At 45.1% G+C, this 25,203-nt stretch overlaps 1 protein-coding gene across 3 annotated transcripts in view; it reads right to left on the bottom strand.

Moving 5' to 3' along the window:
* prkcz (protein kinase C, zeta) overlaps positions 1 to 25,203 on the bottom strand; it is a 144,580-nt gene that overhangs the window by 16,190 nt on the left and 103,187 nt on the right. For all 3 annotated transcript variants that reach the window (XM_083770342.1, XM_083770344.1, XM_083770343.1), the window contains 5 exons: positions 25,040 to 25,175; positions 24,713 to 24,800; positions 22,796 to 22,915; positions 15,163 to 15,242; positions 11,043 to 11,132 (listed from right to left, as the gene is read on the bottom strand). In XM_083770342.1, the coding sequence (XP_083626468.1) occupies positions 11,043 to 11,132; positions 15,163 to 15,242; positions 22,796 to 22,915; positions 24,713 to 24,800; positions 25,040 to 25,175 (514 nt within the window). The remainder of the gene's footprint in view (positions 1 to 11,042; positions 11,133 to 15,162; positions 15,243 to 22,795; positions 22,916 to 24,712; positions 24,801 to 25,039; positions 25,176 to 25,203) is intronic.

Here is a 25,203-nt window from a genome sequence, read left to right as displayed (position 1 = left end):
AGGGGGCCATGCAGGGCTGAGTCGCTGCTACACACCTTCTAACATACAAAGAAGTGGCCCCGAGGCCACGAGGCCACATGAAAGAGGAGCGCCATGACAGCCAAGGCTAGTAGGGGAGCTGATGGTCCTCAGATCACAGGACCAGAGAGAGAGTGTGTGTGTGAGTATATGCGACTATGCGTGCGTGTGTCTATAATGTGCGCTTAATCCAGAGGCGCGAGAGAGAGAGAGACGCCACTGGATTTGTTTGGACTGTGCGTGAGTCACAGCTCGCTGTGATCCGAGGCAGACGTCACAGCAATTATTACCCCAAACACTGGAGGCCTGATCATGAGCATGCGTCATCTCTCACACACACACACACACACACACACACACACACACACACACACACACACACACACACACACACACACACACACACACACACACACACACACACACACACACACACACACACACACACACACACACACACACACACAAGCAGTAACGGAGATTTTTGCAATTAAATTTCACGTCAATTAGTGGAAGGGTAGACCACTGCTGATGTGCTAGTTATATTATATTAACACTATAGAGTTTCCCCGCTCACATCTAGCTTCAAAAAAGTAAATTATTAAATAAAAGAAGAAAATAAAAGTCTATGACTTGGTCAGAGGCGACAGCGGCATACTGCGCATATACGTCACGGTCTATGACTTGGTCAGGGGCGACAGCGGCATACTGCGCATATACGTCACGGTCTATGACTTGGTCAGGGGCGACAGCGGCATACTGCGCATATACGTCACGGTCTATGACTTGGTCAGAGGCGACAGCGGCATAGACGTCACGGTCTATGACTTGGTCAGAGGCGACAGCGGCATAGACGTCACGGTCTATGACTTGGTCAGAGGCGACAGCGGCATAGACTACACGGTCTATGACTTGGTCAGAGGCGACAGCGGCATAGACTACACGGTCTATGACTTGGTCAGAGGCGACAGCGGCATAGGCGTCACGGTCTATGACTTGGTCAGAGGCGACAGCGGCATAGACGTCACGGTCTATGACTTGGTCAGAGGCGACAGCGGCATAGACGTCACGGTCTATGACTTGGTCAGAGGCGACAGCGGCATAGACGTCACGGTCTATGACTTGGTCAGAGGCGACAGCGGCATAGACGTCACGGTCTATGACTTGGTCAGAGGCGACAGCGGCATACTGCACATATACGTCACAGTCTATGACTTGGTCAGAGGCGACAGCGGCATAGACTACACGGTCTATGACTTGGTCAGAGGCGACAGCGGCATACTGCGCATATACGTCACAGTCTATGACTTGGTCAGTCACAGGACTGTGAACACAACGGAGGCTACGGAACAGGCCAGCCTACGGGGATTGACATAAAGGATGGGCTTTACTCTACCATCCAGGTTGGTTAAAGCAATGCTTTATTTATTCAAATGTGTTCTGGATTGCAGCTTTAAAGGAGAATTCTGGACAAGACGTTGACGCGTATCCATTGACCACTGGAAAAATAAATAAAATAATAATCCATGCCGAGGGTTCCATACCGATTTTGCGGATTTACCCTCTGTGCAGGCCTTATTCAATCTCTTATTCAATCGCACAATTTGTTTTTCCTGTCCTACATGTTGTGGAAAATAAGTCCACACGATGTTGTCACTCTCCGTATCCACGTTATCCAGCATTAGGTCCGCGTACCGTTTCTACCAGCGCCTATATATATATATATTCACCCCCCCCCCCGCCATAACAGTAATAACATACCGGTATATACATTATCAACAGAATTCAGTAAAAAAAAAGAAAACGGCTAGTGCAGAACTCTCCTTTAAGGTAGATGCATACATGCCGTGGACTGGTTGAGAATTCCAGACGTTTACTAGTAACGGAGTAGTTCTACATTGATTGCAGTATTTGATATCTAAGTAAAAACATGTGAGTACTTCTTCCACCACTGTCTGCATACTCTACATGTTGTGGATCCACCACTGTCTGCATACTCTACATGTCGTGGACTGGTTGAGAGACAAGGCTCTCCAGTCTGCCTTCGCTTGGGAATCAGCTCTCACGAGTTCTCCTCGCCGCCAAGCAAGCAATCCCTGTTTCTTCTGTCTGCTCAAATCTCCCCCGCGTCATTGACGTGACAGTTCACAGCACAATGTTGGAGGGGGGAGGGAGGGGAGGTAAAAAGAAAAAAGGAATAAAAGGGGCTAGCAGGCAGGTAAATGATATTCAAACATGTCACGGCTTCAGAGAGAGGAGGCTGTCGTCGCCCCTCTCAGGAGACACGCGATTAATATTAATATGGCGTAACGCCGGCGGCCGGGAGAGCGCTGGCAACGTGCGTCCTGTCAGGTACGGAGACAGGTTGTGTGTTTGAGGGCAAGAGAGCGGCGGGCCAGCACCTCTGCTGCTGCCAGCGCTCATGGCCCCCTCTGTCACAGCTTTGTCACGCCTAATTTAGGCTCCGTCACGCTCCGGCAACAACCGAGAATAGACGAATCCACGGAGGCGTGTGCCCTGGGCGCAGCCATTACTGAGGTGTAATCATATCATATAGTTATTAATAATAGAGACGGCACCGGATTTCCCCTCCCATCCACTTGCATTGAGTTGCTCAATCAACGCATACTCCCTTTTCACCCCGGGTTGGAAAAGTGGTGGGCTCCGTCCATTTTGTGCCTAAAATGAACGTGCCGGGCAAAAAGCATGAGGAGGGCACCGTGCGTGCGTGTGCGAGTCATGAACGAGCACCGCCGTGGTTGAGTATTGGCTCACGCGTTCATGTTTTAGGCCCAGTGCCGCCCGCTCGAGCTGCAGTACCTGCGATCGACCAGCATGTCCATTTCGCTTCAATGCTTCCTCTCGGTGTCCGGGGCTTGGGTGTAATCAGCACTGATTACCTACACCTGGCTAACAGGGCACTGCGTCCATGGATCAGTGCTGCCTAAACCTCAGCAATGGCTGCACTCAGGGAACCCCCATCCATGATTATACAGGTCTATACAGGTAGTAGACCGTAGATGAGCTCACAACGTGTCTTGTAGATCTGCTATTCTCAACGCGCGACACTGTAGCAGTATAAACAGGCTACAGGCTGCCACCCCAAACCCCCCCCCCCCTCCCTCCCTCCCATGCATTTACAATTCACCCCGCTTTGATTTCTTTCCCCGGGCGTGCCTTTGGTGTGTACTTCATAGGCAGCACTGATTACTGAACTTCGACAACCTCCCGCCCCCTCCCCTTCTCTTTCATTCTCTGATGAATTGAAAATGGTGCTCCCTGTTTTAAACAAGTGTAATGCTTTATCATGGTGCCGTCCATAGTAACATTTCAAACTTTCGTTTGAAATGTACCCATTCTACATACTGTGAAATAAAATGTTCAATTACCGGTAATCAATTGCTCCACCCCAACACCACCCCCGCCCAAAATGTCCCTCGAGGAGCACTTGAGTACAGTGAACATGAGAATGAGTGAATGACTTCAATGAATGCCTCTTGACTGAGTTGAATGAGACACGCTGCATAAGGGAGAGGTCTGGTCCACGTTTTTGTCTCCGCCAGGCCAGACGTAGACTACGTTTTCGCTGCCGTCCCTCCGTCCGTCCGTGTGTGTGTGTGTGTGTGTGTGTGTGTGTGTGTGTGTGTGTGTGTGTGTGTGTGTGTGTGTGTGTGTGTGTGTGTGTGTGTGTGTGTGTGTGTGTGAACAGCTAATCTCCGACACCGTTGGACCGATCAGCATGAAACTTTGCAAGCACAGTCCCAGTAGGCCAGGAAGAACCTCCATCTGTCCCAAATCTTTCAACTATAACTCTTTGTCATACAATCATACACACTAATGTGAAACATGAGTCACTTCCTGAAAGTCAAATCGGACCCTGGACAGACTGAGTAGGGAAGTGAGAAAAATAGGAACATAGCGAATCAGGCTGGATCCCAGGCTAACATAAAGCAGTCCCTGGCTAAACAGTACACTCCTCCCCTTTTAATTTACTAGTGCAACGGGGAAATAAGTAGGCCTACTCTTAACAGTCAAATGTGCAACCCCAAAAACAACACAAAATACACACTGTTGACAATCTTGAAAGTGAAAGCAAAGGATTACAATATATTTTTCATTTTCCTCTGCACACAGACAGACGTGGAAGATAAGTATGGTAATGTAATTACATATTAGCCTTATTAGATTTACATTCAGAGTGAAGATCTTACAAGAGCTGGATATGAACCAACTGCTTTCACAGTCCCTGCTTTTATAAGGTTCTGTATTTTAACCTGACTGTACAACCAAGATTCCTGCTGCTAAATCACTTATCATGCACATTCTTCACTGAAGAATTACAGCCTGGCACAAACTTGGAAAACGACCCTCATCCCTGGTTTTTTAACCATGAACTTTCTGCTTACACTGCCTTTAAATGGAAGATGAATGTGACTATGGCATCTGTGGTAATTACTTGGCCTTATCAGACACTTGCAGAGTGAAGATCTTACAAAAGGTAATGTAAGGTTATCAGTTATCACTACACCACCATGTTTCCTGCTAATTAAGTTCTCTTCCATGCTCTTCACTCAGTGAACAATTAGAGCTGGGCACAAACTTGAGAAAAAAACCAACAACTCTCATGCACCACAGACATGCACCACAGACAAAGGTGACAACTATGGTAATAACTTTATCGCTGTATCAGATTTACATGCACAGTTAAGATCTTAAAAAAAGATGGATTTGAACAAACTACCTTCACATTCTCTGCTTTACAAGAGAGGTATTTTAACTACTGTATCACCATTTACAATTTAGGCATTTGGCAGACTCTCTTAATCCATATTCTTACTCAATTCTCTTGCACACTCTTCAGTGAAAAGTTTGAGTCAGGTACAAAAGACCAACAACTCCTCTATAGTAGATTGAGGGCCTTTTCTATCTGTATTGTATTTCTTTTCTATCTGTATTGGTGCATTTATAAAGTTCTTTACAGTGTGCCATTCACGATGGCAGAGGAAACCCTGCTAGGCACCAACATGCTCATCGGGAGCAAATGAGCAGTGGTGGAAAAAGTACTCAAATGTTTTACTTAAGTAGAAGTAAAAGTATAAATACTGCAATGTAGTACAAAAGTATCGACATCAAAATGTACTTAAAGTAGGCTACTAAAAGTAAAAGTACTCATATAGCAGCACAAGTTCAAAATGTGTACAAAATCTTTTGAAAATAGCTGATCTACAAGCTCACAATGCGTCTCAAATACGCATTGTGAGCTGGTAGGTCGGCTAATTTCAAATGGCCAATCATGTATTGTATAGGGTTGAAGTGGTTAATGTATGTTTTCTAATCAAAACGGGGAGTTATTGGCGAAAAACTGACTTTTCTCAAAAGGCGTAAAGTTTTACACCTGGAGTATATGTGTGCTACAATTTTTTTCTTTGGTGTTGGTGAATAAAAATCCACATGGATGTCTTCATGCTTATGTTCTTCATTAGTTTGCATCGTGTTTAGACGGAATTCACGTTCATTCTGGTCTGTAAGCAACGGCAAAGAAAACTTGCAAAACTTTCCATTCAATACCATTATATGTAATATTTACAAATTTGACATATTGGCCAATATTATATGTTCAGTCAGGTGTATTCATTACTGAGTGTATTCTAAAATTAGTTTAGGGTTGTATAACATTGTACAACTCAATCAATCAAACGTTTGTTTAATCAATGTATTTCCCCATTGAACTGACTCAAACGCCCAAACTGGTACACCCGATACTATTTAATATTTCCCTTATGTTTGATACATTTTCTTATCACATCCATGGTATGAAAACAATGCTAAGGAGTTGCTTCAATGAAATATAATTGCTTTAAGCTGAAAACGATATGTTTAATGGTGTTTTTTAGCGTTGTTACATTTATCATGCATGCCGTTACAATTAATCCGATATGCGCAGCAAATGTAACACTGGAACAGCGTCCACGTTCGGTTTAATAACTCCCGAACTGTTTTATCAAAAAAATAACTTGAAGTGGTTTATGGTAGCAGACATGTGTAGGTCCGTTGCCTGAAAATATTACATGTGTAGATCTCTGAGTAAAAAAATGAAACGTGCAAAATGTTACATCCTTGGCGGCTCTCCCCTACTTCATGTTACTTCACACCACTGGCAATTAGTGTCTTGCTCATGAACACTTTGACAATAACTCAGGGGGAGCCCGGGATCAAACCAGGGACCGTCCCATTCCCAAAGCGACAGTTCTACCCCCTGAGCCACTGCCGCCCGAGAAAGGCTGTGTGAAAGGTTGTGTGCAGTGCACCACCCATGTGCAACATAGTGCTCTTGTTGCATGTGTGCATAATTGCGGGTACGGTGCCAGACTCTGTCACAGGGCCAGGGGAGGAAGCTTGGAGGAGAGGTGCTGAGGTGGAGACACTGTCACAGGGCCAGGGGAGGAAGCTTGGAGGAGAGGTGCTGAGGTGGAGACACTGCCAGAGAAGCTCTGGCAGAGGAACTGGCCACGCAACAAATGACGTCACAGCAGAGCTTGCCACTTAAAGCACTTAAGCCCTATTTTATAGTTAGAAATGTACACGTGAAGTATAAAAGCAGTGACATACGCATTGCGCATATAGCCCTTCTAAAAGCTCACAATGCGTCACAGCGATGCAACATGTGAGCTTTCACTGTTGCACATATTTCAATTTTCACAGATCACAGACTGTTTCAATATAGTAACAGTGTCTTTAGTTGATCAGTTTTCTTGACTTCTACTGGTAGTGATGGGTAAGCATTGCAGTTTGGGGAAGGGCAACACAAGTATCTTGATTACTACACATGTAGTAAAATGTATCCATGGATCCATATTTATAACATAATGCCTATTTTGTGCAGAGTCTTAGGTCTTATGTGTAATCGTATTACTCTAGGCTTTTTTTTTAAATTGAAAAATAGTACAAATAGTTGTACTAACTACAGCGACGTGTTGTACAGCTACGTATGTAGATTGGGTATTTTCACTATTTGAAATGTATAATAATAATAAGATTAGTCATAATGCACTACGCAAAATAGGGAATATGATGCTGTGAATGATTCATCACAGTGTCTATCTATTCATGTAGTTTTAACATAATTCAGCACTATGTTTCAATTCAATAGTCCAATGAGTGGCCCTTCAAACACTTTATCGAAGTCAGTATGCCGGCCCCCAGCAAGAACATGTAGCCCACTTCTGGATGCGCGGGCGGCTTAGCTTACAGTTAATCCTTTTTGAGGGGCGCTAGCCCCTCCTATATTCAGCTATTAGTGTAGATTTCCGTCTTACACAAAATTCTCATTGACAATGAATGGAGAATTATACGTCATAGTTTGTCTTACACCAACATTAACGCAGAAAATCAGACTGGAACCCAGGCTAGCTGCTTGTACCTGTAGTAATGAGTGTGAATTAAACTCTTGAGTGATTGCATTTCCATGTAGGTTTTTACTTTTAACCTATTTAATCGCAAAAATATAGATTACAGTGTATTAATCGAATATCGAGAAGCATGTTTCTTTTAACCACTTAACCCCGTTTTATAATATGTTGTACATGGTGGGGTGCTAAATAGCTGATCACCTACGAGGTCGCTCTGTAATCGAGGCAAACGTTTGAAATAACCATGATATTGATTTGAAGTGATATTGTCCAGCCCTACCCACCACCACACAATCTGTACTGGGAGTCTGGGACCAAGCTCGTTAAACTTGATTTGCGTTAATGATATGAGTGCAGCTGTTAATAAAACTAGAAGCGTGCTCTGACTGCAGCCAGTCATTTAAGCTAAAACTGGGCATACTGTACGTACATACAGTACACACACTCTCTCTCTCTCTCTCTCTCTCTCTCTCTCTCTCTCATGGCATGCTAGTATTGTATAGCCTATATCCTGCTTTCATGTGACTTTTACATAGTGGTGCACGTCAGCCCTATAGCATCAATGGAACATTCTCTACTATACGCACGCACTCATTGCATGTGAGTGCAATTAGAAATGCACTTTTATTTGTGTTATTGCTCCAGAGAAGGGAAGGCACTTTGTTGCGCCCAGCAGTGGTCTGTCTACTCTACAACGGTCTCATGCATTTTTAACATGCACATGCAACACACACCCACAAAGGGCACCACCCGTTAAACAGCTATACGAGGGGTATTATTGTATGTACCATCAAACTCTGACAAAGAAGAACCGAGAACGTTGCATCATACTGTATATGCAGGTTTGTAAATGTTTTTATGAGTTGTGACACTGACAGTAAATATCTCTATTTTATTTTTCCTACAAAAATAAATGAATACACACATTTTCTTTCATTCTTTTTTTCAAACGATGAAAAGTAAAACATTCAACATTCAACATTTCAACAGAAATTCATAAAATGTAAGGAATTTCATACAAGAAATTGTATTCTTTCTGTGCCACGAGGTGGCACCAGAGTGTAGGACTGTAGGTAAACCCTGACAGGGCTTTTTGCCTATATTTGGTCATCTTCATTTCCTGTTTCCCGGCCTGAAGGCCACCATGGTTTCCCGGCCTGAAGACCACCATTGTAACGATCTGATATTATTAGCGTTAGCTCACTCTGTTTACCTTTCACCAGAAACGTTAACATGTCGTGAGCGGTGTGAGACAAAATCACAAATGACATCTGAACCTCGGATGCATCAGAAAAAACATGGACAGCACTAATATATACGCTTGCAAAAAAAATAGTTAAGAAGACATTTTAAGATCGGGTATCAGCGTTCAGCGGCTCTAACCCCAGAAGCACAAACTGAAACACTACACTGCTTTTGCACCGGGATCCACATTTTGCGTCGACCACGGAGGTCAAGACAAGCAGACAACACAACATACTGCAGCAACCTCACAGACACTAGTTCCTCTGTTCCATTCTCTCTTGACCTGGTCAGATGGTCCCAAATCGCACCCACCGGTCCACCCACCCACCCACGTGGATGAACGCCAGTTGTAACATAACACTAGGTCGAATAGGGATACCGTAGGACAGTGGAAGAGGGATAAAACATAAACATCTCTCCACCACGTTGCACAAAGTATGTATGTGATGCTGCATTTAAGATAGATAAGATGTAGTCTCAGGCTTGTCAGCGTGGCGGTCCCCAGTTCAAATAGGATTCTTTTTGGGGGGTCGCGGCCTGAAAAGGTTGAGAACCACTGAACCAGAGTATCATGTGTTAAAGGTATATTCAGTGATTACACTTAATTCAAATATCACTTATTTTTTGTTGTGATAATCCTCCCTAGTATAGAGTGTGCTGACCATATAAGGAGTTCCTCCCTGTCCCCAGTTAACCCCTGGGGTCAAAAAAACGTAGGTTTCGTTTTTTGCTAGGTGGCCCAGCCTTCATCCAATCAGGATAGAGAGGGGCCTTCCGCCAATCAAGATCGAGCGGGGGCGGACCTTGGTGTGCGTGCTGTTGCCCCCCCCCCCCCCCCCCCCCCACATCCCTTCCAATTTCACTTGTTTAATCCAGGAGTTCTCACTCCTGAAATGTCAGATTTCCTGTCGCTTTCCACTATGAAATGGCTAGTAATAATACCATTAATAAAATGACACATTCCTTACATAGAAACCTTACACTACAGGATTTTATTTGCATACGCATCAAAAGTGGCGGGTTGGCTGGGACGGTGCATACGGACCGGGCGAAAATATTACTTGCGCGCTCTGCTTGCGCAAGTAATGACACATTCCTTACATAGAACCCTTACACTACAGGATACAATTCTAGACACGCAGTACAGCATTTGGGTTTCAGCATGGTTAAAAGAATACTGAAAAGGTCACATGCTACAGCCTAGGCTAGAGTACACATTATGGTTATGTAATTATGGCTCCATATTTAGTACAAGGGAGTAGGACCAAATGCAGTAACAGACTATGTAATGTATGTTGTGAAGAGCCATGCACTGAATAGAACAGATGATTTGAATGTTACTCAGTTACCCCACGCAGGAGGGGGGAGGGCAGTTCATGAATGTTACCCAGTTACCCCACACAGGAGCGGGAGGGCAGTTCATGAATGTTACCCAGTTACCCCACGCAGGAGCGGGAGGGCAGTTCATGAATGTTACCCAGTTACCCCACGCAGGAGCGGGAGGGCAGTTCATGAACGTTACCCAGTTACCCCACGCAGGAGGGGGGAGGGCAGTTCATGAACGTTACCCAGTTACCCCACGCAGGAGGGGGGAGGGCAGTTCATGAATGTTACCCAGTTACCCCACGCAGGAGGGGGAGGGCAGTTCATGAATGTTACCCAGTTACCCCACACAGGAGCGGGAGGGCAGTTCATGAATGTTACCCAGTTACCCCACGCAGGAGGGGGAGGGCAGTTCATGAACGTTACCCAGTTACCCCACGCAGGAGCGGGAGGGCAGTTCATGAACGTTACCCAGTTACCCCACGCAGGAGCGGGAGGGCAGTTCATGCCATGGCCATGTTTCAGCAGTGGTGGAAATAATAAACAACTGAAATTTTTTGCTTAAATAAGAGTACCAATACTGCAATATAATAATAGTACCCCATTACAAGTAAAAGTCTGGAATTCAAAATTGACTTGAGTAAAAGTACAAAATTATTGGCATAAAAATGTACTTAAAGGTACAAAAAGTGAAAGTACTCATTATGCAGAATGTCCCATTTCAAGTTTTCCAATGTATAAACATCTTTGGAAAATAGCAGCTTACAATGCTTCGCATGGCGACGCATTGTGAGTTTGTACATCGGCTATTTTCAAATGGCTGAAATGGATAAACCGAAACTTTATCTATAAAGTTACTAGTAACTAAAGTTTTCAAATTAATTTAGTGGAGTAAAAGTAGAATTTTGCCTCTGAGATGTAGTGGAGAAGTAAAAGTACTGGAAATTGGAAATACTCAAGTACAAATACCTCAAAAGTGTACTCAAGTACAGTACTTAAGTAATGTACTTCAGTCGCAAGCTTAGATCGCACTCAGCCAGGACTTACCTGCTCCCACTCTATACTGCGGAAAAACGTGTGGGACTTGATGTCTGTAAACCCCGTCTGCACCTGGCACCCCAGTCGCTCCTTGGGGTCCTGTCGGCAGGGAGAAGACAGGTCAGGAAAGGAACATGTACGTACAGGTTCTATTTGCACCTTTATAAGGCTGTCCACCTCCCAGGGTTTGTACTGCAGTGACTCTTGTCAATTTCAAGTGACCCACCAGTTTGAAGAAACCAAAGCAATACTGCCTCATCAAAGTTGATATTGTGACTTAGTTTATATATTTGTCAATTACTTGCATGAGGGGCAGAGGTGGTAGAGTTAGCTGTTTTAGCAGACAGTTTGAGGGTCCAATGGAGTTAAGAGGTTTTGTCCGAAGTGCTTTGTAATACTTTCCATTGGTTCAACATTTTTTTAACCAACACAGCAGACGTAAAGGGTGTTCAGTAACACTGATTTATGCTGAAACCTCAAAAATGGAGTTGGGTGGTTTCCTCCCGATATATTTTTTGTGTTATTGCTCCTAGTGGAAAAAGTTGCCAATCTACCAATATTGCGACACGTTGTGAGCTTGTATGCTATTTTGGGCATTTTATTTATTTATTGTTATTTTTTACATTTTGAAAGTAAGTCGTAAAGGCTTTACTTGTTTTATACTTAACCAATGAAATGCATTAAAACAACCTTGTGTCTAAATATTAATAATGTACCTTTATTAGAAGGATAAACCCCTTGAGATGCACTGGGGGTCTGTGGGAAAGACAGACTGCCTTTCCCTTTATAGCCTCACCTGTTCAATTATGATTCTCATTGGCCTCAGTTACATGCACAAAATGTATTCAGAATTAATTAATTCATTCCAAACAGAGATTCTTACCCAACTGTTTACATGGAACCTGAATACAAGTATTCCTATTCCGCAATTGTTTACATGACCAAAGCATTCATTCAGAATATAACTTTGAACTATAGAGATGGCCAACCAATAACCGTTATCCCTTAAGAAATGAATAACCGACAAACACTAACAGCTATTATCTGATCAAATAAAATAAGAATATATTTTGAAGCGCAGTCCCAGCAACCACACGCGACCGCCACCCATAACAACCCAGAACTAAAAAACACAGCATCCATACACTGCAATTGGCATGGCACTGTAATTCTCCGATGGGTTTGTAAATAGCGTATTTTATTATGGGGAGAAAATAAACTGGTGTATTTGTATTTTTCTAATGGGTAAAATAGCGCATTTCTGCGCACATAAAATGTCTCCAAATGGCCATCCCTGCTTGGACATGGGCATAAAGCACTATAGTCTACTATGGTTGACATGTGTAAAATGGTATGTATTGCAAACTTCCAGTAGCATTCGGAATAAAGTGTTTATATGGTGATCTATACCGATTCAAACGGTATATACCACCACTCCAGACCGGAATGAAAATTCATTCGGAATGGGATATTCTATTCCAATTGAGGTGTTTACATGAGCATTTTCATTCTGATGACTGGAATTAATCCATTCATTCCGAATGAATTTCTGCATGTAAATGGGGCAATTTTCTCATGTTTACATATTCATTATTTTCCGTTTACCATAACTACTCATTGCATGGCTGCATGCTGCAGCATATTCACCATTACACTATATTCACCACCTTACAGATCTTTGTAACTCCCCCATGGTCAGCACCAAACAATGTTTGCTTCAATACTAACTACGTTGTTAATCAGAGTTGGTATTTACGCCTTGACCAAGTTCAATACGTTTTTAATATTCATTTCATTTTACAAACGACACACAGATACAATTGGTTGGTCAAAAACAAACACCTTTATTCATCATTATCATTACCAAGCAAACAAACACATACTTGCCATATGATCCTCTTCCTGGTCTGAGGCAAGGACTGTCTAAAGAGGACGGGAAGCGAAGACCGTACGGGCGCCGCCATGGTGCTCCATGGAAGGAAAGAAACATGCGCAGTGGGCTTTATGCAGCCAACACTTCCTCCTTCAGCTTCCTTGGTCTGCAACTGCGCATGTTTCTTTCCTTCCATGGTGCACCATGTGAGCAACATGGCGTCGCCCGTACGGTCTTCGCTTCTTGTCCTCTTTAGACAGTCCTTGGTCTGAGGCAAGGAAGCTCTTAGAAGGAAGTGAAGTGGTCACGTGACTGGGCTGCGCCATGACACTTTCATGGACACTTTCACGGGAGCCAAACTACACCCGGAAGTTCGGCAGAATGCACTGGAGTCAATGAGAGCTCAGTGACCAGCTCATGAACAAACATTATTTATGAATGACCGAGACCTTTTGTAAAGTGATCGCTTCTGGAAAATAAAATAATATATATAGGCTAACACGTTATTTTAGGCTGTCTTATTTTTTGATGTGCATACTACTTAATGTGATTTATTTTTTCAAAGAGCAGAGAGCAGCCCAGGCAGAAAACTTACTATGTGCTCTTCTATAAATACCTCAATAAAAATAAATAGTTAAGTCGAAAAACAACCACTCAGAAAAAACGTGTGATATCACTTATGTCTTCTTTCATATTCCTGAACCAATTATATGACAAAGCTCGCAATCGTTCATGTATAATGTTTGTTATGAGCTGGTCCAGCCGGCTCCATTCACTGCCATGTATTCATTGCACTACTGGTGTGAGTTTGGCTCCCATGAAAGTGTCCATGAAAGTGTCATGGCGCAGCCCAGTCACGTGACCACTTCACTTCCTTCTAAGAGCTTCCTTGGTCTGAGGATCTGAAAAGAGTACCACATGACCACACTGCTCCTTATATAGGGTGGGTATGGTAATTGGGACATACCACTTGCCAGGGGTGTGTTCGCATAGGAGAGAGAAGCTCATCCACAATTCTCACCAGAACCGGTGCGCCCCAAGGCTGCTGCCTCAGTCCTCTGCTGTACAGCTTGTTTACGTTTGATTGTGTCGCCAGATATGAGAATAACATCATAATTACATTTGCGGATGATACCGCAGTGATCGGACTAATAACCGACGGTGATGAGAGGGCCTATAGGAGGGAGATAGAGGATCTGACTCTATGGTGCGATAACAACAACCTCTCACTTAACACCAATAAGACCAAAGAAATCATTGTAGACTTTAGGAAGTCCAAAGGTATCCACACCCCCATTTCCATCAAAGGGGCATCTGTCGACATAGTTGATAACTTTAAATTCCTGGGCATACATATCACAGACACATTCACATGGTCACTCAACAACGAGTACATCCTCAAGAAGGCGCAGCAGCGACTGTACTTTCTGAGGCGCCTTAACATTTTTACAAAAAGGTACAAAAGGACTAGTGGACTTTTATCGCTGTATAATTGAAAGTGTCTTAACTGGCTGTATCACAGTGTGGTACGGTAACACGACCGCTCAGGATTGCAATAGGTTGCAGAGGACCATTAAAACAGCAGCTAAAATCATCGGCACTACAGAATTACCCAGTCTCCATAACATCTACACCACTCGCTGTGTGAAAAAAGCCCATAACATCATGGAAGACACCAGCCACCCCGCAAATACCCTGTTCAAACTACTCCCTTCCAAAAAACGCTACCAGAGCATCAAATCTCGTACCACCCGTCTCAGTAACAGTTTTTACCCCCAGGCAGTCAGGCTGCTGAACAGCTGACCTTGAACTGTATTGCACTTCACTTCACTTGCACTTTTCTTTTCCTGTTTTTTGTCTTTTCTTGCACTATAGATGTTTGTTTATGTCCTGTGTATGTAAGACTGAGAGTGCTCTGAGCAAAATAATTTTCATTGTATGTATACTCTGTATCTATACAAATGACAAATAAACCTGAACCTGAACCTGAACCTGAACAACGTGTCACACATGCATTTGTATTACTATACTTGTGAGGACACAACGTTTCAGAACAGCAATTTTACAAATGCCATGTTTGCATGGCACACTTTGGCACTCCGGGTCAAATTAAGTATAAGCCTAGAGAGTGACTGCCGTGTTGGCCGTGCTGCGCCGGCGGAACGTGTTCTTGGCCTCGTTTCCACGCGCTGAGTAGTGCAAACAGAGACAGAAGGACCGAGGCATCTGATTGGGTGTGGGACCACGGTGCCTCACCTTATTTAGAAAGCCCTTGAGCACGCTGGCAGCTTTCACCGACAAAGACCTTGGGATGCGAATGGGCTTCTCGAGAATCACTGTTATAAGAGAGAGTGAAGGGGAGAGAGAGACAGAGAGAGAGAGAGAGAGAGAGAGAGAGAGAGAGAGAGAGAGAGAGAGGAGAGAGAGGGAGAGAGAGGGAAAAGGACAACCATGAGAAAAGGGAGACAAACAATTGGTGATTCACCATCCGGTCTGCCTGTGGGTTACCACGTCTGCTGCGTGGGAGTATGAAGGAGGGGGAGGAGGAGGGGGAGGAAGAGGAGGGGGTTGAAGGGGGAGGAAGAGGATGAGGAGGAAGAGGAGGAGGGGGAGGAAGAGGATGAGGATGAGGAGGAGGAGGAGGAGGAGGAGGAGGAGGAGGAGGAGGAGGAGGAGGAGGGGGAGGAAGAGGAGGAGGAGGAGGAGGAGGAGGAGGAGGAGGAGGGGGAGGAAGAGGAGGGGGTTGAAGGGGGAGGAAGAGGATGAGGAGGAAGAGGAGGAGGGGGAGGATGAGGAGGAGGAGGAGGAGGATGAGGGAGAGGAGGAGGAGGAGGAGGAGGGGGAGGGGGAGGAGGAGGGGGAGGGGGAAGAGGAGGAGGCGAGGGAGCAGTGTGGTGGAAAAAGTATTCACATTTCTTTTTTACTTAAGTAAAAGTATCAATACTGCATTGTAGAAGTATGATCTGTTACAAGTACAAGTCCGGAATTCAAAATGTACACAAAAGTAGAAAGTACTGGGTTGTGCAGAATGTCCCGTTTCATGTTTTCAAATGTATAACAATCTGTTGAAAATAGAAATATATACCGTGCTGAAGTGGTTAGTGTGTTTTGTAATACTAATCAGAATCTACAAAGTAAAAGTACAATATTTGCCTCTGAGATACAGTGGAGTAAGAAGTAAAAAAGTTCCTCAAAAATTGTACTTAAGTACAGTTCTTGTATTTATAGTTACTTTCCACCACTGCGAGGGAGCAAGCGGGAGCGTGCGAGAAAGAGAGAGAGAGAGAAAGAGAGAGAGAGAGAGAGAGAGAGGTCTATTCTATTCCATCCATCGGGAGCTTTTGTCGTGGTTAATGTTCACACAGCCTTGATACAGCCGCAACCTGACAGTGTCAGAATAACGGGGGAGGACTGGAAATTATATAATTGCATTCAGACCCCATAAAATCCCAAGGTTTTAATTTTTTGTCCCAGAGGCATTTCTGAATAATAGTTTAAACTTTAAAGGATGGTACGTGTCAGGGTCTATTCATCTAGCTTCGACCTCGGTGATTCTCAACCAGTTTGATATGCACATTGCCCATTTGATACCGTTTCCATCTCTTGTACATTACACATGCCCAGAGGCACAGACCCCGTAAGGTCCATTTGCTTCCTAAATATCAGTTACAGTACCTGTGTGGACCCCCCTGGAAGCCCCTTACACACCATGCACTATATAATATCAGTTACAGTACCTGTGTGGACCCCCCTGGAAGCCCCTTACACACCATGCACTATATAAGATCAGTTACAGTACCTGTGTGGACCCCCCTGGAAGCCCCTTACACACCATGCACTATATAATATCAGTTACAGTACCTGTGTGGACCCCCCTGGAAGCCCCTTACACACCATGCACTATATAAGATCAGTTACAGTACCTGTGTGGACCCCCCTGGAAGCCCCTTACACACCATGCACTATATAAGATCAGTTACAGTACCTGTGTGGACCCCCCTGGAAGCCCCTTACACACCATGCACTATATAAGATCAGTTACAGTACCTGTGTGGACCCCCCTGGAAGCCCCTTACACACCATGCACTATATAATATCAGTTACAGTACCTGTGTGGACCCCCCTGGAAGCCCCTTACACACCATGCACTATATAAGATCAGTTACAGTACCTGTGTGGACCCCCCTGGAAGCCCCTTACACACCATGCACTATATAATATCAGTTACAGTACCTGTGTGGACCCCCCTGGAAGCCCCTTACACACCATGCACTATATAAGATCAGTTACAGTACCTGTGTGGACCCCCCTGGAAGCCCCTTACACACCATGCACTATATAAGATCAGTTACAGTACCTGTGTGGACCCCCCTGGAAGCCCCTTACACACCATGCACTATATAAGGACCTTGTCACTGATATTGTAGACCAGTGGTTCTCAACCAGTGGTCCTTGAGGGGGTTCCAGGTGGTCCCCAGCTAAATGATGGTAACCGACCCTTATATATCTTTAACTCTTGAGAGGGTATGATGAGAGTGTATAATGGAACCAAATGGACCCTTTTGGTGCCATTGGTCCATTTGGTTCCATTTTTCCAAGAGTTACATTATTGTTAAACATTAGCATCTGCATTACTTAAATTAATTTACAAGAAGTCTACACAATTAGAGAATGTAGAAGAATTATTTGCCTCTGCTATGGTACCAACATCAATACAGCATGGAAATGTCGACATATTCTTTAGTGTTGGGTCTGCAAGGCTAAATCTCGTCAAATGGCGGTCCGTGGCTCAAATGCAGAATACATAATGGGCCTTGATATGAAAACGATTGAAACCACTGTTGTAGACACTCCAATCCAAGCTATCCATCTCTGGATGCCCTATATGGGTCACACCCATCCCTGTGATGCCCCTGGATGTGTATAGTTACTTCTATAGGCATTACTCGACAAATTCTGTGCGTGCGTGCGTGTGTGCGGGGAGAGAGGTCCCTGGTTTGATTCCTGCTGGAGAGACCTTGTTGCATGGCCTTCCCCTCGCTGCCCTACACAGTGGAGAGACCTTGTTGCATGGCCTTCCCCTCGCTGCCCTACACAGTGGTGGAGAGACCTTGTTGCATGGCCTTCCCCTCGCTGCCCTACACAGTGGAGAGACCTTGTTGCATGGCCTTCCCCTCACTGCCCTACACAGTGGAGAGACCTTGTTGCATGGCCTTCCCCTCACTGCCCTACACAGTGGAGAGACCTTGTTGCATGGCCTTCCCCTCGCTGCCCTACACAGTGGAGAGACCTTGTTGCATGGCCTTCCCCTCGCTGCCCTACACAGTGGTGGAGAGACCTTGTTGCATGACCTTCCCCTCGCTGCCCTACACAGTGGTGGAGAGACCTTGTTGCATGACCTTCCCCTCGCTGCCCTACACAGTGGTGGAGAGACCTTGTTGCATGGCCTTCCCCTCACTGCCCTACACAGTGGTGGAGAGACCTTGTTGCATGGCCTTCCCCTCACTGCCCTACACAGTGGAGAGACCTTGTTGCATGGCCTTCCCCTCGCTGCCCTACACAGTGGAGAGACCTTGTTGCATGGCCTTCCCCTCACTGCCCTACACAGTGGAGAGACCTTGTTGCATGGCATTCCCCTCGCTGCCCTACACAGTGGAGAGACCTTGTTGCATGGCCTTCCCCTCACTGCCCTACACAGTGGTGGAGAGACCTTGTTGCATGGCCTTCCCCTCGCTGCCCTACACAGTGGTGGAGAGACCTTGTTGCATGACCTTCCCCTCGCTGCCCTACACAGTGGTGGAGAGACCTTGTTGCATGGCCTTCCCCTCGCTGCCCTACACAGTGGTGGAGAGACCTTGTTGCATGACCTTCCCCTCACTGCCCTACACAGTGGAGAGACCTTGTTGCATGGCCTTCCCCTCGCTGCCCTACACAGTGGAGAGACCTTGTTGCATGGCCTTCCCCTCGCTGCCCTACACAGTGGAGAGACCTTGTTGCATGGCCTTCCCCTCGCTGCCCTACACAGTGGAGAGACCTTGTTGCATGGCCTTCCCCTCGCTGCCCTACACAGTGGTGGAGAGACCTTGTTGCATGACCTTCCCCTCGCTGCCCTACACAGTGGTGGAAATAAGTAACCAAGTACATTTACTTAAGTCAATTTGGAGGTATTTGTACTTTACTGGAGTATTTCCAATTTCCAGTACTTCTACTTCTACTCCACTACATTTCAGAGGCAAATATTGTACTTTTACTCCACTACATTTATTTGAAAACTTCAGTTACTAGTTACTTTGTAGATTTTTATTTAGTATTACAAAACACACTAACCACTTCAGCACTATATATATTTCGGCTATTTTTTAAAGATTTGTATACATTTGAAAACTTGAATTGGGACATTCTGCACGATGAGTACTTTTACTGTAAAAGTACTTTTGATGCCAATACATTTGTACTTTGTAATTCCAGTCCACCACTGGCCCTACATTCCCTGTCTCTACTGGATGCACGATATATCGCTCATCATATCGGTATCAGTCGATAATTAGTTAATGCATGGAACAGACATAAAGATTATCCCCACATCTCACTCCAACGTTATGACACCTTTTTGATGAATGCTTTGGTGACACTGCAAGGCATTAACACTGCTCGTTTTAATTAATTTGCGTTAATCTCCGTCAGTAGTGAAAGCAGACACTTGAAAACGGAGCGTAATGTTCAGCAAGCCTAATAAATCAGGTAATAAAGTCTGCATCTGCACCCAGAATCACAGTTACTGCATGTGTAAAACAACCCCACTACTGGTGCTGGTAATTGGTACTGGTAATGGTATGGATCGATTTGACAAGTGCAATCAATCAGTTATTGAATATCCCCAAATAAAGAAAATAGAGGAAAAAGCGGCACTCCAAAATAAAATATGCAAGGCTGGCAAAGCTTTGTCATGTTTAATTGAGAACGCGTTCTCAATAAAACATGAGAAATTGCATCTGACGTTTATGAGTTAAGTTATATTTAAAGTTGAACACCTCACTGCCTTAACCAAGGGCAGTATCCAGAGGAAGTGCTTTTCTTTCTTCAGAAAATATAAAAAAGAAATAGGTACAATGTATTTCTTCACATAAAGGTGGAATTCTTAGGGGGGCACTAGTAGTAGCGTGGCATATTGTGACCACACACTCTCCCAAAGAAAAGCAGCCTTTGCCAACAGGTTCTGTGTGCCTGTCTGTCTATAGCTCAGGGGTTGGCGTGGCTAGCACTAATGCCCAGGGAGGGGGCCTGGCACAGGTCTGACGCCAGTCTGCCTAGGTGGGCATATGGACGGGCTGCTCCTATAGCAACCAGGACGGTTTCCGTTGGCAGGTGACAAGTACTCACATGTTGTACTTAAGTCAAAGTAGCAATACTGCAATATAGTAAAAGTCCCAAATTCAAAATGTACTTGAGTTAAAGTATTGGCATCAAATTGAACTTAAAGTACCAAAAGTAAAAGTACTAATTGTACAGTCAGAATGTCCCATTTCAAGATATAATATAGGTGATCTATAAGCTCACAATGCGTCGCATTGGGCATGTTGAGAATTCCAGTTTTCGCCGGCTGCCAGGCGCGGCTGTGCTAATAACTTTAGGGCAGAGTCTAGAGTTTGAATGGACAGGTATCAGTCAAAAGGGAGACATCGAAGAGGAAGGACGGGTGGGGGAGGATCAACATATGGAAATGTCAGAGATGGTCAGCTCCATATATGGAGATCTAAGGGGTCGAGGTATGAGGGCAGATGTAGAGTTGCTGGCCGGCTCCATATACAGTATGCAGATCTAGGTGATGATCCAGTCTTCTCCATGTACCATCCAGGGTTTGATGAGGTCAGTGTCATGATCAGTGTGTCAAGAGGCCTGACGGCCTGACGGCCATATATGGAGGGACTGGCAGCCATCTATGGCATGATGGACGGACGGACTGACTGACAGGTTTTCATAGTAATCTGCGACCTATCGTCGCAATCAAAATGTTCAAAGTAACTAGTAACTAAAGTTGTCAAATAAATGTAGTGGAGTAAAATGTAGTGGATGTAGTGGAACAGAAGTAAAAGTATTGGGGGGAAAAATACTCAATTAAAGTACAAATAAGCTACCTCAAAAGTGTACTTAAGTACAGTACTTAAGTAAATGTACTTAGTTACTTTCCACCAGTGCCAACGAGAGCGGTTTCCGTTGGCAGCAGGCCGTGGTCCAGGAGCCACGCTGCTCCTGCCCCCGCGGGGAGGCGTGAGGAGGATGGTACGGGTGGCAGATGCTAGTCATGGTGCCATGCTATGCCACCGACGGGCACCGCGGAGACAGAATGCGTCACAAGAGGCTGGGACGTAGTATGGAGGAATGTCTGTTTTTCGGCAGGGGGATGTATGTGACGTATGCGTGCGTGCGTGCGTGCGTGCGTGCGTGCGTGCGTGCGTGCGTGCGTGCGTGCGTGCGCCTGTGCGGGTGTGTGTGCGTGTGAGGGAGAGGGGGTACTATATAAGAGTACCATATGGCTTAAAGCCCTGGTTCCCAAACACTGGGTCGGGTCCCATTTGTGTGTCGCGGACAAATTGGAAATACTCAAGTAAAGTACAAATACCTTAGCCACAAATATACTTAAGTGCTTAAGTAAATGTACTTAGTTTCTTTCCACCACTGATTCTAAGCAGCAGATGGAGGATCCTCACAGAGTGCTATATGTACAGTATGAGTAGTACAGTACATCAACCCATAATAACCACCTGCTGCAGCAGGCTGTCCTCACCACTGTGGAACAAAGTAATAAATGAACTAATGTTATTCCAGCCATGCCAAATGTCCCTATAAGGACAGTTAAGTTAGACCAACTCATCACTGGATGATAACCAACATCAGACACTGACTTGTCACGACTGGAACACTGTTTCTCAACCAGTGGTCCATGGACCTCTAGTGGTCTATGGCAGTGGTCTTCAACCCTTTTCATATCAAGGCCCATTATTGTCTCCACCAGCCGAAGGCATGGGGAGAGTATGTTTCGCACTCCGTCTGTGTGTGTGTCCGTCCGTCTGCGTACAGCTAATCTCCGGCGCCGTTGGCCCGGTCCATGCCAAACTGTGCACACACACTCCATGGATGCCAGCGACGAACCACTGCCCCAAATTAATAACGGCCTGTTATAGCGCCCCCCATGAGGCAGAGTTTTGCTGAACATATGTATTTATATTACTCGTACACATTTTATCCATGCATCACACAAATATACACTATCTATATAGTCATCTCATCAACACAGACCTGTCCGCTACCCCATATTCCATCCCCATTGGCTAAGATTGCCATCCAAAGTTTGCAGGATTGGTCCGTTTTGAACAAAATGCCTCGAACCAGCGTGCGATTTCCATGAAATTATGCACACACATTCCAACTAGGCAGAGGAAGAAATGGCACTTCAAAATAATTCAGCCTCATGGTGGCGCTATAACAGGCCAATTCATGTTCTTACCTAAAACTGCACAGATCTGTGTACAACTTTGTATAGGCACACTCCCTAGAAGCCAAGGAAAAACCATTGCCCTGCATTTTTCAATCAACACAAATCTGTCCGCTGGTGGCACTATAACAGGCCAATTCATGTTTCACATATAACTGCAATAACATTTTGTCCATTATGTCGCTATTATCCTGGTGGAGGCCTGTGCCCCAAGGGGCTCTTTCTCTAGTTTATTCTGCATTTGAGCCACGGACCACCATTTGATGAGATTTAGCCTTGCAGACCCAAAACTGAAGAATATGTCCACATTTCCACGCTGTATTGATGTTGGTACCATAGGAAAGATAACAGGCCAACATCAAAACAATTATTCGTTGACGATGGGCCTGCTCTCACCTTGGAAGAGGTACTCTTCAGTGTTCATATCGGGATTGTCTGTGATGATGTCGAACGGAGACCTCCCGGCCATCATCTCAAACATCAGCACGCCCAGCGCCCACCAGTCCACACTGAAACCTGGGGGAGAAGGAACAACCATCAGCACACCCAGCACCCACCAGTCCACACTGAAACCTGGGGGAGAAGGAACAACCATCAGCACACCCAGCACCCACCAGTCCACACTGAAACCTGGGGGAGAAGGAACAACCATCAGCACACCCAGCACCCACCAGTCCACACTGAAACCTGAGGGGAGAAGGAACAACCATCAGCACACCCAGCACCCACCAGTCCACACTGAAACCTGGGGGAGAAGGAACAACCATCAGCACACCCAGCACCCACCAGTCCACACTGAAACCTGGGGGAGAAGGAACAACCATCAGCACACCCAGCACCCACCAGTCCACACTGAAACCTGGGGGAGAAGGAACAAACATCAGCACACTGTGACCGCAGGTCGCATTTACTATGAAACCCTGCATCTCCTGTCTGTGCATCCGTCCGTTAGTTAGTCACCCAAGCCTCCATATATGGTAACGCCTCATGCTATCACGTCTCCATATACTGTATGGTCCCGCCTCGTGACATCACGTCTCCATATATGGTCACGCCTCGTGACATCACGTCTCCATATATGGTCACGCCTTGTGACATCACGTCTCCATATATGGTCACGCCTCGTGACATCACGTCCCCATATATGGCCACGCCTTGTGACATCATGTATCCATATATGGTCACGCCTTGTGACATCACGTCTCCATATATGGTCACGCCTCGTGACATCACGTCCCCATATATGGCCACGCCTTGTGACATCATGTATCCATATATGGTCACGCCTCATAACATTACGTCTCCATATATGGTCACGCCTCGTGACACGTCACCTGTGTTTTGTCATTTACTGTTTTCATTTATTATTTCAAAATAATTATTTTTGGAAAAGAATAAGGAGGAGGCCAGAGGAGACTGAATCAAGCAACTTAAAAACTGAGTAAACGATGAAATGAACAAAGGTTTTTTTTTAAGGGAAATTGTATTCATTTTAACTGAACGGGTGATACAAGGATCGGGGTTTGGGGGTATACCTATTTCAAATAGTTATTTTATTAAATGTCACTCTTCTGAATGTAACTCATAAGTGTACTTTACAGTTACCTACATGATATGCATTCGTCTTCAGGTGTTGGGCATCAAACTTATTTTCAGGAAATCACTACAAGAAACTATCAACTAAGACAACAAACACCTAAAAAGCATCATATTGATGAAAATACATTTTCAGAGATGAGCCACTGCCAAACAAGAGACATTTTAGCCTCTTTTTTGTTTTTACTCAAAATGTATATCCCACGATTTTGCAACCCATTTTTTCACCCAGTGTCAATTATCTAATGTGATCCTGGGCGCTACACTCCCTCTGCCAAACTGGGGAGAGCAACGAACTGACCTCATGCTTCCTTCTATGCATGAAGAGTCCAAGCCCAATAGAGACCAGGATTACTGCATGTTTTTTGTGAGGGTACAGTACCTACCCTAGGGGACACGGGAGAACATGCAAACTCCACACAGAAAGGCCCTTTCGCCAACCCCACCTCGGGTATGGGCACTGATGACGTGGAGGAGAGAACACTCCCCCAGCGCCCACAGCATCCCCGGTGGGAATCGATTAATCGAACCCAGGATGTCAGGAGACAGCGCTACTGACTGCATTACCGCGCCCCCTTTCAAAGACCACATTCTCCACAAACGTGGTTGCTTCCTGTTGGAGATGTTTGATACTCTTTTAAAGTTTACAGTGGTTTAGAGTACAAAATATTGTACTCAGGAGTATAGCAACAACTTTGACACTTGCCAGATACTCACCATAATCCTCTCCTCTCAAGATCTCTGGCGCAATGTAATTGGGTGTTCCACAGAATGTGCTGGTGGTGTCACCCGGTCTGATGCCCTCCTGAACGACAGATCGACACACAGCCACGGGAAGGACGACACAGACAGAGAAAAGAAAGCATGGAGGACAGAGTGGGGAATGAAAAACACGAGAGGAGAAAGAACGGCGAGAAAAGGAGACCCACTCCTCCCCTCGCTTTTACTTCTAGTTGACAATCGATCCACGTGCATTATTTATTAATAATCCAATGTCAGCCTGCGCTCACAGCGGTCTACTAAAGAATCCATAGCTGCCCTTACCTTGCACATGCCGTAGTCTGTGAGCTTGATGTGTCCCTCATGGTCCAGGAGCACGTTATCCAGTTTCAGGTCACGGTAGATGATGCCCTTTTCGTGCAGGAAGTTCAGAGCGATACATATTTCAGCAGCATAAAATCTTTTTTTTTTTTTTTTGTGAAGGGGGG

The sequence above is a fragment of the Protomyctophum parallelum genome, assembly GCF_964188405.1.
Source record: "Protomyctophum parallelum genome assembly, chromosome: 7".
Classification (NCBI taxonomy): domain Eukaryota; kingdom Metazoa; phylum Chordata; class Actinopteri; order Myctophiformes; family Myctophidae; genus Protomyctophum; species Protomyctophum parallelum.
The sequence above is the reverse complement of the archived record's forward strand: the minus strand, read 5'-3'. Positions and strand labels throughout refer to the sequence as shown.